The 17592-nt window shown below is 42.8% G+C and overlaps 1 protein-coding gene across 1 annotated transcript; it reads right to left on the reverse strand.

Annotated features, from left to right (window-relative positions):
• Positions 1–520: 520 nt before the first annotated feature.
• On the reverse strand, positions 521–12746 carry LOC131089730 (C-terminal-binding protein 2). The gene is made up of 9 exons (XM_058034609.1): positions 12632–12746; positions 11909–12063; positions 11674–11818; positions 9008–9214; positions 8183–8397; positions 7320–7450; positions 7032–7159; positions 6380–6500; positions 521–5329 (listed from the first exon to the last, which is right to left on the reverse strand). Exons 1-9 carry the CDS (start codon positions 12678–12680, stop codon positions 5158–5160), a joined length of 1323 nt encoding a protein of 440 aa, XP_057890592.1. The 5' UTR covers positions 12681–12746; the 3' UTR covers positions 521–5157.
• Positions 12747–17592: the final 4846 nt, after the last annotated feature.

Genomic DNA, 17592 nt, shown 5'->3' on the forward strand with positions numbered 1-17592 from the left:
AGGAGTTTTAACCTAAATTTTGATGTAAACACATAGGAGAACCACTGCCCGCGTCTCAGGCAGGATCCCACAGATAGCATGAGTAACTGCTGCTGGCCCCAGAGGACCGGCAGCACCGCACAGATTGGGGTGCTTCACTTTCCAGTGAGGCAGATTTTGGAAAGCAGGTGCATTTAGGAAGCAATTAAGATACAAAATCAGAAGGTGAATGAATTCAGCTGTCATGATTAGCTCATAAATCTGAACCGTTATCATGTAGCACAGCTCAATGTCCTAAACCTGCCCCTTTTCAACATGAACCACAAAATACTTAATCATCTTATAGTATGTGTTTCTGCTTTTGCAGTAAAGGCACAGTAGCAGTGCTAGGAACTGTAATGAGGAGCAGATGCTATACTCCATACCAGCACAAGGATACTCTTGTGAAAGTAGGTTGCTCTTTCGCACATATTGTTTCTTCACTCTGGCAGAGTCCCATTTGACACTGAATTAGCAACAGCAAAGACAACTTGCTTGCTTTCACTTCCATTTATTCTAATGATTGTGCCCAGTTGTTTCAAGCGGATGACATTTCCTCTTTGTTACTTTCTAGTTAAAGGGATACAATGTACTGACTGGAACATGGGTAAGGCAATGCCTAATACCAATTGAACAACTACACAAAACTTCAAAGTATCAGTGGCACTAGCACTCCGTGCTCTCCTCCTGTGCTGTACAGCATCTCTGAGTTTTGATTTGCTACACACCATTAAATTTACTAACTCCCCTCCCCTGTTTTTCTTTTTAAGTACAGTACTTACATGAAACATTACTGAATGGTAGCAGAGCCATTATGTCTTACATCTAAGTGAGTGCCATGGTAAATCCAAGATCTGCTACATTCTTTGAAGACCAGTCTTTGTCCTCATGTCTTAAGTTTCTTTACTGAAACAGTAATATTATCAGCTGTGCACGACAAATAGTACCACCATGTGAAAGACTCCAAGTGCCCCTATGCCCCTTCCCATTCCACCAGTTCAGACTCCCATTACTGTAATAAAGCAGACCAGCATTTCCCATCTCCCAAGCATGGTGCTGAATATTCCAATGGCATACAGCACCAGGTGGGCCAACCGTGATAAAATTCAGCAGTTCTAGGGGTGTCCTAAGTGTCATTAATAATTGACCCAGACAGCATAAGTCATAAAATGTGAATTAAATTCAATTTAAAAAATACCTAACAACTTTTCTATGCTAATTCTGTTGCACCAACCTCTACTACAAGTTAGAAAAAATAGTTTCATAAGCTGTGCGTTAAATACTGCTTTACTGTGAAAGGGTAAAGACAGCTACTGCTGCTAAACTACATACTTAAATAGCTGCAAAACAGATATCACAATTTCAGCTTGTGAGAAATCAGGTAAGTAACCAGCACCCTACATCCAAAGGTGTCCCTTAGGCACTGAACATGGCTTCTTCTCCAGACTGCCACCTGCACAGCCTTGAGTGATGGTAAATGCTACAGCATACAAAGAAAGTAACTTTCCAGAGTGGCTGATCCAGGGACCGATTTTGTGGAATTTAAATAATTTGAGATGCGGACACTCACCTGTACAGGTTTTCAACCCTCCTTTTCAATACTGTATCTAAGGCTACCCCTTCCATAGACAGCAGCCATGTTCTTTGGAGAACTTTATTAAAATATATCCAAGATCAGTAATCAAACATTTTCTAATGAGCCAGGAGAGAACTGAAGTGAGGAAAACATCTGTACAGAGGACAGTGCTGTAATTTTTTGTTTACATGCTTTATTTCAATGTTTCACAGTTTAATCATTGTCTACAAAAATATATTTCTGAAACTCTGAGTCCTCTATAAAAAAAGCTGGTCAGCAGCAGTGACCCTGACAAACAGAATGTACCTTGGGATAGTGTGAGCACCTCCTGTAAGCAGATTAGTGCGGCTAGGGAACGCCTGCCTCACCCTGGGAGACTCCTGTTCTTTGGGATTAAAGCTCTGCAGTAGTTCTGAAAGAAGGCATTAAAAAAAAAAAGTCACTCCATTTCTGTATACTGCACTAAGCTTGGAAGGGGGAGCTGCAAGTTCAGTGTATCACACAACAAAGAGTGCTGACAAAGTACTTGGCACTCGGGGAAAGAAGATCTCAGGATGCGTTAGTACCAGTAAATTTTTCTTTGAGCTATCCATTCAGAACAGCCTTTGTCTGTGATAATAGGTTCAGGCTGTCAGCAGAGGTACAAACAGCACACAAGCAGAGTAATCCTATAAATGCAAAGAGAGTCCTTCTTTGAGGACAAGACAAGGGTTCTGTTCATTTTTACCTCAACATTTTCTGCTGTGGCTTTAACCAAGAGAAAAATTACTGTCATATCCAATAACAAGTGTACATTGTGTTGGATAGAACAAGCCACTATCAATGCTGTCAGCTTCAACTCCTTGGTACCCATAACTGGAAATATTTCTTACATCATCAATCATTTAATTCCTATGCTTACTAGTCACTAGTGTATCTAGCCACCAAAAATATGAACTGAGAAACTCATGTTTCCCCCAAATGAAATTTTTCTACTCTTTCTCTGCTCAGTTATTTGACTTTCTATAGAGATACTTGCAGTAACAAAGAAAAAAAATAAATTGCCTCTTCTAAAAAAATAAATCTATCTTGCATTGTGCTCTAGAAAAGACAAGGTCAATGTACTCTGATCCTCAAAGCTCGTAACTAGAAGCCCCTTACCACAAAATAATCTCAGTCCTGAACCCCTAAGCAGGGCAGGAATTTTCAGCAGCAAATAAAGAGTAGTTATTGACAGACTGCTTCCCTAATGTGGTAATAGAAGATGAGCTCTCTGAAAACTTTTCCACAGCTGCCTGTCAGAAGATCTTTCTGAGCCAGCAGCTTATGAAATCTGAATTTCCTAGAGATTAGAGAATTCAGGAGAGTGCAGATGGTTATTTTAGGTACGCCTGCAATCAACGGGCTTCTGAGCTCCAGGCTTTTGTTCAGAAAAAGTTCTCCTGTAACTCATGCCTACCACCAGTCTCAGTCTGATCTGCTAGACCTGAGCAGCCAAGGAGGTATATGAATTTGAAGTAGAATCAGAATCATCCACAAAAACATAGAAGCAAAGAATCTTCACTGAGACAAATACCTTATCAAAAAAAGATACTCAGCACTAGAAAACTAGTATTATCTCACTAATACTAAACAGCTCAAGTGTAAAATTTTTAAGAAAACACCTCAAGTTTACTTCTTGACTATTTTCCTTTCTTGAATTTCTGAGAGGAGTGGAGAAGGGGAGGAGAAAGGAATGAATCACTGTATTAGTAGTAAGCCACTATAGAGAAGGCAGTATTGGAAAAACAAAATTAAACCAGAAAAAAAAAATCTGAGAACTTGGTTATTCTGAAAGCTTTCCTTACCTTCCTAAACTAAACAGCCTAAACAGAAGATTTTGTCCATACTTCAAGTTCTTTCACCAGTCTGTTCCCATCTGTTCATCTTCCAGTCACAGACACACAACAGAGAGAATAATCAAGGGAGGCAGAGAAACCCACACAAAGGGTATGCCTCCCATACAGCACCTACTTTAATATATCCAAACAACATAAACAAATCAATCAGATATTGTTACATCTTGTGCATGGAAAGACTATAACTGAAGTGTAACAAGATTAAATTAAAGGAAGATGTGAAATTAAAGAAAAATATTCTTCTGTGGAACCTCTTTGCTGAAGACTCCACACCCCTTAAAGAAGCGATTCATATTCAGTCATTTGTGAAATGGAGAAGACTTGCCAGCAAAAATCCTGCCTTGGCTTCAGGTGAAAAATGCAAGTATTAATTCTCCTTTTAGTATCACAAAGCCTATTCATGTAAAACAAACAGCTGTCTTGCGTTGCCCTGCTGCCCTGCCCTGCTATAGAGATGAGTATATCACAAAATTGTAGACTATGCTGAGTTGGAAGGGAGCCATCAGGATCATGGAGTCCATCTCCTGGCCTTGCACAAGACACCCCAAGAATCCCACAATGTACCAACAAGCATTGTCCAAACACTTCTTGAACTCAAATAGGCTTGGTGTTGTGCTAGCCTCCTTGGGGAGTCTATTCCAATGGTTAGCCACCTTCTGGGTGATAAACTTTTTCCTGACTGTTAAAAGCTGCCTTCTCCACCAGCACAGACAAGTGGGATGTTACTTCTAGCTGATGCAATTATGCAAAAAGAAAAAAAAATCTGTATCTTAAAGCTTAGAATTCTAGTGTGATGGACCCCTTGTGGATAAACACTGCCATAGACTATGAGGTACTTTGTGTGAAGAACCTGCAACTGCAGCTGCACATTATTGCTACTTGCTGTCTCTCAGTGCATGCTTTTCCTATTTCAGCATTTTCTTACCTTCTCCAACTTATAGACTCCAGGGTGAAAAATTCTGAAACCTCACAAACATGGTTGCCAACAAAATACATTTGATGACATTTTAATCCCTTCCAAACTATTTAAAAGGCTGGCTTTGACAGTGCTACTTTTAACTTCAGGCCTAGAACTGCATAGAGAAAACTGTGTATGGTCAAGCATTAACAGTGCCTGCGCTATGCCTGTTCTCACAGGAAATGTTAATTAAAACAAGCAAAGTAACACAGAGAGCTTAGCCTGGCTGCCTTTTATAAGGGCATAATGACGACAATAATCACAACTTCTCCAATTCACTAATATTTTTTCTAATATTCCCCATGGCTACACTTAAAAGAGGTTCTGCCAAATTAAATTTAAGCTACAAATCACAACTGAAAAGTGTGCACTTAAGTTTGAACCACCAAGGACCATCCCTGATCAGGTGGCTTCACTTCCATTTTCAAGCACACAAAGACAGTTCCCTGTCACAGACAACTGAAGCACATACATGGGAGAACTGATTCATTAAGCCAATGGGAGGCAAGGTCACTGCTGCCATGCCCCAGAGAAGGAGAAAGATTCATCAAGAAATTATAACTAAAAGGTTACAAAATAAAGGCAAGAGCTAAAGTCTGTCGGCAAGGAAATGCATTCTCCTGTCCCATGTGAACAGGAAACAGTGTCTGTAGGGTGTTAAAAAGGTCCTAGGAGGAGATGCCCTCCTACTTTTTTCTGCTGCCAAAGGAGAGGAGAGAAACATGCTGCTATTGGTCAGCAGGAATCTCTCTGTCTGCATCCAGTTTGCTTGTCTCTCCTGGGGAAGGAGTACGTGGTGCAGAGTGAGAAACAGGAGGGATCCCATGAGCTACAATCCCTTCCACTACTGGTGGTTCTGGTAGCCCAGGGTTGGCTACTCCCACTACTCCTGGAGGAAACCTAAAACCAACAAAAACATAGAAATTACAAGCTTGTCCAACAGAGTTATTCGAAGGAAAAGGAGCTATGCCCTCAGACGTGCTGAAAACAAATCCCTCTTTCTAACAGAAACGCTCTGAGATAGAACACAGGAAAAGTCTCCAGAGCTGAGGAGAAGCAGTGGTATCCTAATGCCAAATGACACCTGTTTGCAGACAGACCCAGACAGTCTGAGGTCACATACTAAGCATTTGAAAACAGATACAAAATTTATCTCCAGTTGAAAATATTGTGAGGCACTCTATGAAGGCACCTGGAGGCCTAGGAATTCCCTCCCCATCAGCAGGAAGAGTGTAAGCTGCAGTTATCCTTCACTGGGCTCCAAGACAGAAAAAGTAAGAGGCTGAACTGATAAAACAGCTAGATGCAAGATGAAAAATAGGAGAGTGACAGTCATGAATTGCTAATTAACTATTCTTCCATCACTTCCATTCTGCTTCCCTATGCTCTCTCCATAAATACATTTCAACTTCTCTAGATCTCTCATAGAAGGAAGGAAAATATATTTCCTACCTTTGCAGATGGGAGACAAACAGAAGGGAAGCAACCCGTCCACAATCACTTTACAGGTTTGTAGCAGATAAACTCAAATGCACTCTGTTTAGACTACTGAACAAATCCACTGGAACAGTGACTCAGTAATAGCCTGTATCTGGGCTACATGTAAGAACTGTGCTTTGTTTTTATATAGCCCTAATGCTATGCACAACTTCTAATGTAGAGCTGCAGACCTTTTTTAGGACATTCAGCAGGCTTTCTTATATTAAGGTATCTCTTGGGCATGTCTTCCAAGGATTTGGAAATATTGACCAATATGCAGCTGGAACTCAATATGACCAAGTACGTGTTAAATACTCGTACACCTTTAGAAGTGCTGCTGTTAAGTTTCAGGAAAGAACTCATATAGAGTGTATAGGAACAGAGACATACCTGTTTGCAGGTACAAGCAGTTCTCAAAAGCCCTGGCCTACTTCAGCAGGAAGATATGCTTGGATAACCTATGTATCTCACCTGTAAGCTGCAGCTCCATTGAGTTCTGGGTGGACAGTTGCAGGATCAATATTGGACCACTGAGCTGCTAACAGCAAGTACTCCTTATTAACACAGTTTCTCAAAGCGTCAGGTATATGACCTGCAAAGGCATCAAGAATGACAAAAAAACCCCAGAAAACAGGTAGGAGAGACTTGTTCCCGGCAGCATTTACAAAGGAAAGTAGAAAGGAAAAGCGCAAAATCTTTTCATCCACTTCCACAGGACACACTGGATACATGAGACTCTCCTCTAATCATCTGGTGTCTGGAGATGGCAAGAAACTGATCTTTTCCTCCCACTTCTATGATCAGGTAAAAATTATTGCCACAAACTGCAACTGTCAAGCCTCACCTTTTTCAAGAGACAACATGTACTACTCAAGGAAAAAAACATACAGTAAAACTGTCAAAGGAATTATTGCAAAGGATTTGGAAGATGTGGGTAAAAAGGCTTTCCCAGGGAAAGAGCCACTCTGGCACTAGGTACAAGAATTCTCAGAAGCCAAAGATACAATTATCAACTTACACTCCAGTCCCATAAACCACTTAATGAGTCTAAGTTTTCAGAGCAATCAGCATAATCCTTGCAGTGAACTAACAAAATTTAGCAGCAGCTGCAAATCTTCATTACCTGTAATAGCTCTACGGATCTCTTTAGCTGCATCTTCTCTGGATTCAATGGAAGCCTGTTCACTGTACCAAGCAGTGTGAGGGGTGCAGATAACATTGGGTGCATCTTTTAACGGCCCCTGAGCAAAACTGGGGGGAAGAAGAAGGTTTTTTTCCAGAAGTGATAACCCCATCTGTAAGCCAAATAACAACAAAAACCCCAAAAAACCCAAACCCACCAAACCGCCAGAAGAACCATCCAGTTTAGGTGAACCACCAGATAGCAGCAGGCATGCAGGTACAACATTACCTGAAAGGCTCAGACTCATGCACATCCAATGCTGTTCCTCTGATTCTCCCCTCTTTCAAGGCTTGTGCTAAGGCTTTCTCATCTACCAGCCCTCCCCGGGCTGTGTTGACTAAGAAGCAGCCCTGACGCATCTGAAAGAAGAAAAATAGTACATGCATTGAGAATGAGACTTTTCATGGAAGCTAAGTGAATCTTGGGAAATCTACTGGAAATGAGCAGGAGTCTGCAGTGACTAGATGAGGTCTGGAGGAACTAGGAGTGCTTTCACTGCAAAGCTTCCCACAGGGGAAATGCCTGCAAGCAATGCTTGAGAAATTTGCTCTAAAAATCAACAAACAAAACCATAAGACAACAAGGGCAAAAGTGGAACTCTCAAGTTCTGCACTCCATATTCATCCTACTACATTAAAAAAAAAAAATAAAGACAGGAACCATGACTCAAGTATCCAGCTACACAAAACTGGACTACAATGTCCAAATGTCTCTCATAATACTACTGGAAAGCATTCATAGACTGCTTAGCTGTAAAACAATGTACACAGTCCCAGCCATGCCACATCTATCTCTAACCAGTGCAGTAAATTATTTTAAAGATAATTTGAAATTATGGAATCACCTAAAATATTTTTTATAAAGGAAACTACTTTGCAAGAAGAGCCAATCCTATTCTTCTCTTAACATAAAATTCTATACGGCACAAAGCACAGGCACCCAGATCCACACGCTCCCAGCCTCCAAAGGCAGCAGGAGGCACACAACAGAGGCAGCAGGATTCACACGCTCTCAGCCTCTGTGAAAGCAGCAGTTTTGGTTTGCATTCATTTCCACAGTGCTCTGTGGGGGAAATCAAGCTCCTGCTGCACCTGTTTAATAGTGAAGTCATTGATGAGGTGATGGTTATGTTCATTCAGGCTGCAGTGCAATGTGATGCAATCGCTGTGCATTAGTAGATCCTGCAGGGTTCCTACTCGTTGTAAACCCAAGGATCGCTCCACTCCATCCGGCAGATAGGGATCATAGAAAATCACGTTGAAGCCAAAGGACTTGGCTCGCAGAGCCACTGCCTGTCCAACTCGGCCTTCACAAAAGAAAACCCACAATCATCAAGGAAAGGTAAAACAAACTTTAAAGACAAGATACTGGGGTAGACTGGGAGCCTACACTGAAGTTTACTACCAGGGGCCAAGGTACTGCAGCCCTGGAAACCCCTAGGATTGCCATAGGGATCCAGAGGAGGCTATTCAGTGCTGCTCCTATGTAACTAATTCTAGTTCCTCCCCATGCAATAGCCAGAACGTAGTCAAGAAGCAGTTCTGTTTTCAAACCAAATCTAGACTCTGAGACAGAGATAATAATCTGGCTACAAGAACTTGGAGAAGGAATTGGTAGCCACCTTTCAGGCAGTTTTGCTACTGATATAGTACTTAGCACAGAGGGTAACAGTCACTGAGAAGAGCTGTATAAATGTTCCAATTCTTCTAATCATCTGGAATCAAAAAAAGAGTAACCAATCCCCTGACATATACCCAGATCTTGAAGATATCCAGAACAGGGCACTAGCATTCCTTAGGAGTCAGTATGTTTCACAAAGAACAGTTGTAGAATTATCACTTTTCTCAGTATGTGACTCTTAGCTTCCCAAAAACGTTCACAGTTCTCTTTTCAGTCTAACAATTCCCATCACTTACCGAGTCCAATGATGCCCAAAGTCTCCCCACGGATACGCACAGCACCTCCAGCTACCTCTCGAATCTGTTCTACGCTTGAGGCTCGATTCCCTTCCCGCAGAGCCTGATGTAGCCAAGTAACACGGCGATAGAGGTTCAAGATGTGGCAGAGGGTAGAGTCAGCAGTCTCCTCTACTGAGGAGGAAGGGATGTTGCAAACGGCAATGCCTGCAAAGCCATAGAGGTCATATAAGATTTTTAGCATCACAATCCTAAATCAACATAAAGCTCTTTAAGCACAAATGCCAAAAGATAACTGAGCACTCCAGAACTCAAGAAACACAGGATTCATTTCAGAACCTCATTCTACTACAACACAGATGACCAGCCATCCTTTCAATCCCCCAGGATTTCCCCCAGGAAATACCATTCCTTCTTTATAAATATGTATTTGATTATCACACTCAGCAGTAAAACAAAAAAGCTGAAATGAGAAAACTGGGCCATACAAGTGATACATGCAACTAACTGTTTTAAAAGACCTGCATTCAAAAAGATGCACTCCTTCCACAGATACTCCTGACAAATTAACAGGCATTCTGTAGAAGAATTGAGACAAATGGCTGAGCTCCTCGTGCCTCATGGTCCAGATGCTCACTCATCAGCCTCCCCAGGAGCAACAATAAGTAACTAACTAAGTAAATGCAGACAGAAGTCCCAGGAGCTTCTCTAAATCCACTTGAAGTCAAGCTTAAAAATAGCAACACATAACACTCCCACTCTAGAATAACATACAAACACAAGGACCATAAAACCCATGGCTACAACTATCAAGTAAATTAGTAATGCAAACAGAATTGAAGTCCTAGAAACATAAATTACTATCAGAAAAAGGAAAGATGGAACTCTGCTCAGAACTTCAACCAGATTCTGATACAATCTATGAAAAAAAAAATAGGAGGGGGGAGGCTGGAAACATAAAATTTCATTCCTGCTATCCTTCGTTTGACAAACCACCGAAGAAATACAAATAATTAGATGGAAAAATGGTCTATTCCCAAATATAACCCTAATCACTTGCCAAACCAAGGCAACTCTTCTACCTCAAAAGTTCAAAAGTCCACCACCTAGCTAAAAACTGGAAACTAAATCTAGGCAATGGTTGAAGGCATCATTGTTTTGTAAGCCTAGTCAGAGGAAACATTTGGCTAAACTCAGACCATGCTTTCCCATGAGAATTAGGAGCGCAATGGCCACAGACAACCCCAGATATCCGACTGTTGTTCTCTATCAAACTATTTCCAATTTTGCCATAATGCCACACAGACAACTCAGAGGACATGAGCAGGGGTGATAGAAAACACCAATTTCTCTTAATCTCACTGGTTGTCATCTCATTCACCTCTAGACAAGCCCCATGCATTCATCTGTTACACAGCCAGACAAAGATTGTGTTAACATACAGTATCATACCTAAATGTAATAAACAAACACAGACAACAGCCCTTTGGTCTGAAGATTCAGAACACACAAGGAACAGTATCTTACCTCTGAATGAATTAAAAGGCCTGGCTAAGCATGAAAACAACCATTAATTGCCCATTAAAAAGCAAATCTGGCCACATGTAAGGGTCATTGCACTGTCACTCCACAGCAAAAGTGGCAAGCAACGGTCTGACGGTGAAGGAATTTTGACTCATTTCACCTTGGATTAATGAGTGCGCAGTGGAGGAAAAGGGAAATCTTTGAATCTGAATGAATCAAAGACATGGATGGTGACCTTAAGTAGAGAAGCATTAAGACTAGGTTAGGTTCCAAATTCAGCACAAATATGGCTGGATGAAAGCCAAGGACCTTGACAGGAACTCTTAAGACTATTCCTTTGAATCATCCAAATGAAAAGGTTCTTTTGACCTAATTCAAGCACTAGCCCAATACACACTCTTTATTTATAAGAAATTCACCTGTTCTTACAGATCTGAAAATTGCAATGCTTGCCTATTTCAATTTTATATACTAATACCTGTATTTGATTTAACCTTAACAAGACCTGCATTACATTAAGGAAGCTTTAGAATCCCTTGCACCTGTAAAACTCAAAAAAGAAGAGGAAGGATACTTGAGTGACACATCTCACCTATGAGACTAAAAGGTCCAGAAGTCTCACTACCATCTGTTTAGTAAATAACATCATCCTGTCACCTGATTCAGACACTTTTCACATGGCTAGGATTCCAAAGGGATAACTAATAAAGTTTTATATCAGAATCTATTTGCATATGCAAAATTAAGAAGAAAACTCATGAAGCATTTACAATGAGTTTATCCGGCATCAGCATTTGCAAGCAGCTTTTTTCAGACAGCAGTTTGCTCAGGGGTCACAAAAAGACCAAAGTCACCTCACTAAAAGTTAGCTAGACATCATATTCAGATTCTTGAATCCCAAACAACAACAAAGACACCAACATCAATAGCAGAGCACTCTGAAAACTGAGAATCTTTCTTTTAAGCCACCTATCAGCCCCTCTATTGGTCAGCTTCCTAAAGATACCTGATACTGAGCAGCTCCAAATCTTTGTACATAGAAGTTTTTAAACGCAGTCAACTCATAAAGCACAAAAAGATGTTCAGTGTTCAATTTCACATTCAGTTCTGATCACAACAGATACCTAACAGTGTCATCATACCTAGTTCTGCAGCGGATTTGATGTCAACATTGTCATAGCCACTGCCAATACGCACAATGACCCTGAGGGCTTTGAATTTCTCCAGATCCTGACGAGAAAGGGTAATGGTGTGGTACATCAGAGCTCCCACTGCCTCATTCAGCACCTATAACAAAAACCAGTCCAAATCAATATCTGGTTTGATTAACTAAGAGGCAAAGCTCTACTTCTGAATCTTGCACATCTTCTTGCCCACCTTTTCATGGATTTCCTGAGTTGACTGAGCATCACAAAATGCCACTGTAGCAACGTCCTTCAAGATGGGCATCTCCACAGTGCAATCTCGTCCATCCAGGAGTGCAACCAGTGGCCGTGCTGGCATTGGGCCATTCACAATAGGAGGCCGTATGCCTATTAAGAAAGTCAGCAGGAGTGATTACATAACAGACAAGAATTCTGGAACCCTCATCTGCTAGTCCAACAAGTTGCTAATAGCATTTAGGAACAGATTAGGCAAACCAAAAAACATGAAGACAAAACACAGGGAAAAGACGCTGAGAAAAAAAGCACAACCACCACTTAGATGAAGGAAAATAAAGCATGCATTATCAATAATAATATATGAGAGGTGATCTGCTCAGCAGCATGCCGTCTTACTCCTGGCTCCTGAAACGAGTGACAAAGTCGCTTCATACCTCCTCCCCTGTGACCGGCCCGCCCTCCATCCCAGCATGCCCAGATAATATTTCCCACTTAAGTGAGCAGAACTTGTACGTCCACAGAACCTCCGACAGTCAATAGCATCCGGCCCTTCCCAGAAGGCCGTAGGCAGTGCCTCCGCGTGCGGCGAGGCCCTGCTCGCCCCCGGCCAGGCGGACGCTCAGCTCCACAAGCGCGCAGCGGGTCCCCGTGGGGGCAGGTGCCGCTGCCCACCGCCCGCTGCTGCCGCAGCTGCCGAGAGGCGCCCGCCCCGCCTCACCTTCACAGATCCGGTCCAGACGCTGCCGCTTCACTTTGTGCCGGTCCATGGGCCGGGCGGGGCCGCGCCGCCCTCGGCGCCGCGGAAGGACCCGGGACCCGTCACTCGCCGCCCGCGCCGCTGCGGCGGAACCGGAAAGACGCGGCGGGGCCCACGCGAGCGGCATCGCCGCCACCGAGGCGCTGCGCGCTTCCGCTTCCTGTCCGCTGACTGTGGGCGTGCGAGGGGAGCGGGGCCGGGCCGGGCCCTTCCGGGCTCGTTCGGTACTCCCGGCTCACAGCCGGCTTCGGGCCGGCTGGGGCTGCAGGGAGTGGACCAGGAGGGTGCTTGCAAAAAGCTGGGAGGTGGATCCTGGGATGTAGCTGCAGGTCTTCCTAGAAAGCTCTCTGTGCATGAGAAAAATAGGGAGTCATTCAAATCGGTCCTGCTTCTGTTTTGCCACTGTTGCAGCCGGGTCTCCTGCGCTTCTCGGAGTGGATCAGCGCTGCAATATCCGCTCATCCTGAGAATCCACTACATAAATCACGACAAGGACGTTACCAAGCAAGTTCTGTGCAGTTTCTTGAAGAACAAATTAAAGCTATTTATTACACAAACATTCCTGGTACCTGATGTGAAGTTCATACAGTTGATCTACGTTCACACGATCCTTTTTGAAATACCTCCCACATTCCATTCAGATAAACCATGGTATGTTTTAACAGATCTGTGTGTTCTGTGTTGGAATTCGGTGGACAAAAAGCAACGTGATAATTGGAACTGCCAGCTAGCAACTGTGTTGGAACAAATGGGTTAAAAGCAGATGACGATCTGTAGAGGAGGATTGTAAACACGAAGCTGGAAATAATCCTTACTAAACAGAGGTGAACACTCCAATGGTCCTCTGGCATGACCCCAGTTTAATGGTGCCTATGTCTTCCCTTGTATGCCTCTGCTAAGGGTTTGCTGTGGGAATTCCCCAGTTAGCAAAGGAAGGGAAATAAATTACTCTTTGGGGTTTAGCCATGGGTTTGTGGCTCTCCTGACTGCTGGCTGCCTGTGCTGACACTCACTAGAGCAGTTTAACAATAGCAAGGTAAGTATGTTTGGCAAAGATAGAGTGCTTAGAAAAATGTGTTTCAAGGCCCACTGGGTTAGATGACCCTTAAATATCTCGGGTTATTTCATGAACTGGTTGAAATAGTGACAAAACCATGAAGAGTGGCTCTGATCCCACCTGGAAGAGGCAAAAACTCACCTGTGTGGAAAGAGACAAGAGGATAGGCTAAGGAATATTAATTCATTAATTTGCCTGTAATTAAAAAATAATCTGGTGCATGTAAGTTGTTTGTGGCAATCTGTGAGACTACTACTTGTTTCCAACAGTTTGTCAAGAATTAATTCAGAGTCTGTGCTATATGTGGCTACTAAAAAAAAACTGGGTCGTGTTATCCATTTGGCTTGCATGCCAAACCTCAGAGGCAAGCCTTCTAACACATTACTGAAGCAGCCCTAGTTTCCTGGAGCACAATTGCCTATGGCCCAGAGAGTTTCCCTTTACATTTTTGCTGGCTGACCTTCATGTCTGTATAAAAAACCTCAGTTAAAATCTCCCTGAGTGCATTCAGGTATCCTCCTCAGCTGTCAACACTCTTGCTGATAGCTCTTCAGGCAAGTACTTTGTTGGATGCTTTAAAAAAACAGAAGGAATAGGAAGCAAGAGAGGATTTTCCTGAGGACAGATGAAGAAATTGGAAGTCCTAGAAACCCTGTTGCCAGGGGCAAAATTAGTGAAGAAAGCCTCATCTATCTGGGTACAGCTACTCTGTGCAGTGGTCCAAAGTCCTGTATGTATCAGAATCATAGAATAATAGCATTTGCTTAGTTGGAAGAGACCCATCACAATCATCAAGTCCAACTCCTGGCCCTGCACAGGACATGCCAAGGATCCCGTGATGTGCCTGCAAACTGTTCAAACACTTCTTGAACTCAGGTGATTGGCGCTGTGACCACTGTCCTGGGGAGCCTGTACCAGTGCTCAACTGCTCTTTGGGTGAAAAAATTTTCCCTGATACCCAACCTAAACCTCCATGACTCAGCTCCACGCCTTTTCTTCAAATCCTGTCACTGGTCACGAGAGTGAAGTGATTGGCAGCTGCCCCTCTACTTCCACTCATAAGAACGTTGAAGACTGCAATGAGGTCTCCCCTCAGTCTCCTCCTGGTCACAAACCAAGTGACCTGAGCTGTACCTCATAAGCTTCCCCTCTGGTCTCTTCTCTACCCTCGTGGCCTCCTTTGGATAGTCTCTAGTAGCTTAATGTCTTCTTAATATTGTGGTGCCCAAAACTGCACACAATACTCAAGGTGGGGTTGCACCAGTGCACAGTAAAGCAGGACAATCACCTCCCTTGACTGGCTGGCAATGTTTTGCTTGATGCACCCCAGGACATGGCTGGCCCTCCTGGCTGCCTGGGCATATGTTGACTCAGTAGGAGCAGCTTGTACCTCAGTCTTTCCTGGTAGTCTCTAAAGCACATAATGCTGCCGATAAGATGTAAAGTAAACAGCCCCTGTGCTGCTGCCCTGCCATGTGCCCATCTCTCTCACAAGCAAAGAGGAGAAAATTTACAGGAGTGATTAAAATAAGAACCTACAAGAGTGATTAAAATAAGAACCTACTGGTTCATGTTCTGTGTTCCACAGCACTGAAAGGCAGTGAAGGTGTCAGCAGAGTGGCATCACTGATCTTTGTGGCCTAATGAAGCTATGAGTCTCCTGTCTCATGGCTTGAATGAATAGAAGTCCAGTCCATTTCACTGTGGAAAGCAGCTTCAGGACTGCTGCTGAAATGAGAAGAAATAATCTAATCCATGTTCTTTAGCTTGATTGCTTTAATACCTGTTTAAGTGCCTTCCAAGCCTACAGGAAATAAAATCTTTGATTTGGTTCCTGTTCTGGTTTTGGCATAGATCAGTGAGAGTGGGCATGGCCAATACCCTAATATATTTGATACAGCCTCAAATCATTGCTGGGGGCAGAGAAAGGAACTCTCACTTCTGAGGAGAAGGGGTTCCTTCTGGTGGGGGAAAGCATGGTTGGGAAGAGCCAATGAGTATTGTTGGACTTTCTGTGCAAATAATTTCTTTGTCTTATATCTTTTGTTATTAATATTGTTGCTGTTACTATTCCTTATCTCATTCCTGTTTCTTATCTCCACCCATGATCTTTGCATTTTGTTCTTCCAATTGAAGGAAGGCAGGGGAGCAATCAGCAAAGTTTTAGTGGGAGAACTAAATTGAGAAATACCCTTCCCAAACCATGACATTATTTTTCTCACTACATTGAACAGCTATGACCCCTAAGTCCTGAGTCTGTCTTGCCTCTGCCAGATCCACTGTCCTACAAGCTAATTAAGCTTCACTTGAGACAAGGAGAGATGCATCATGGATATCATGGATCAGAAAAATGGGCTCACAGTGCATCACTAAATGTCTTTGGATCAAAATACAGCGTAATGGACTATTAAAACTACTTATTTTGTCTACGTTCTTGCCTCTGAAAAAATTTAGACTTAAGGTAGTAGAGCAGCGCTGTTACAAGGTACTCCTCCTTTCTTCTCTTAAAAAAGTATTTTTGCTTTCCTTTTTTACAAATAATTTTTCTTCTGAGCTGCTCACGCCTTAAATTGCTTCTGTCATCCAAGCATGTGCACACTAACCATTGCCTTAACTAGTTGGTGAAAAGGGACTTAGAGAGTTTCTGATCCAACATCTTTGTACTAGTCAGTACAGAGTCTTTTAGATAACCTGTTCTAGCACTGCACCAACATCTTAGTGAAAAAGTTTTTCATATCACTCAACCTGAACAACCCAAGATGAAATTTATGGCCATCATAATTTCTTGTATCACCTGCCATTTGGGTTTATCACCTTTGCAGCTCACCTTTAAGTAGCTGTAGGGTGGTAGTAGATGGTCTCTCAAAGAAGCCCAGGTCTGATAATCAATTTGTAGGTCATGTGCTACCACCTTGGTAGCCCTCCACTGGACCCTCTCTTGTTCCTCCTCATACCCCTTGAACTTCAGGGGCAGGAAACAGCACACAGCAATCCAGGTGTGGCCACTCCACTGCTAAGCAGACATTAAAAACTTCTTTCAGTCTCTGGCCATGTTCTTCCTAATACAGTGTGGTGTGTGGGTTGTTTTATTCACAATCACATCTTACTGGTATCCATGGCAACTTCCAGGTCCTTCCAGCAGGACTGCTTCTCATCCACTCAGTCCTCAGCGAGGAAAGATGCATGGGGTTGCTGTGCCCTGTTTCAGAATGCGATGGTCCTTCCTAAACATCATAAGGCATCTGTTAACTCAGTTCTTTCGTTTCTCAAAGTCCCTCTGGACTGAAGCTATGTTGTTCAGCATGTCTGTTGCTCATTCTGAATTTTTATCATCATAAATTTCTTAGTTCCCTTTTCCTGTAGAATGACTTACAGTTATTCTCACGAAAGATATAGTCTACCCATTGAGCTGTATGACTGTACTTAATCAGACAGACACCCAAACATCTCTGACCTTCCTGCTGAGACCCACACTGAGGGTAAAATACAAGGGCAGTTTAGAATTCTTTACTCATAGGAACAAAAAGTAAAACTGTCTGAGCCAGAAGTGGCCAAGTGTCCCAGGGACTGAAACACAAAACTAGGGGTAGCTGTTATAGATGTCAAAGCCCTGAACCTTCTTTGGCAATGAGCAGCCAGAGCTGTTTAGGGCACTAGCACTCATGCTAGGAAATGGAGGAGGTTTTTATTTGGTTTTCCATAAATATAGACATCAACTTCTGCTGGGTTGTTTGCATTAGGTTAATATTACTGTAGTGCACAGGTGTTACTATTAGCTGTGAATGTCTGCTGTCTGTCTCTAGCCCTGTAAAGAGCAGAGTGTGGTGCTGTAAATATTAGCCCAGGCATAGAAGTGTTTGCTCAG

This window comes from Melospiza georgiana, chromosome 15 (assembly GCF_028018845.1).
Source record: "Melospiza georgiana isolate bMelGeo1 chromosome 15, bMelGeo1.pri, whole genome shotgun sequence".
Taxonomy (NCBI): Eukaryota; Metazoa; Chordata; class Aves; order Passeriformes; family Passerellidae; genus Melospiza; species Melospiza georgiana.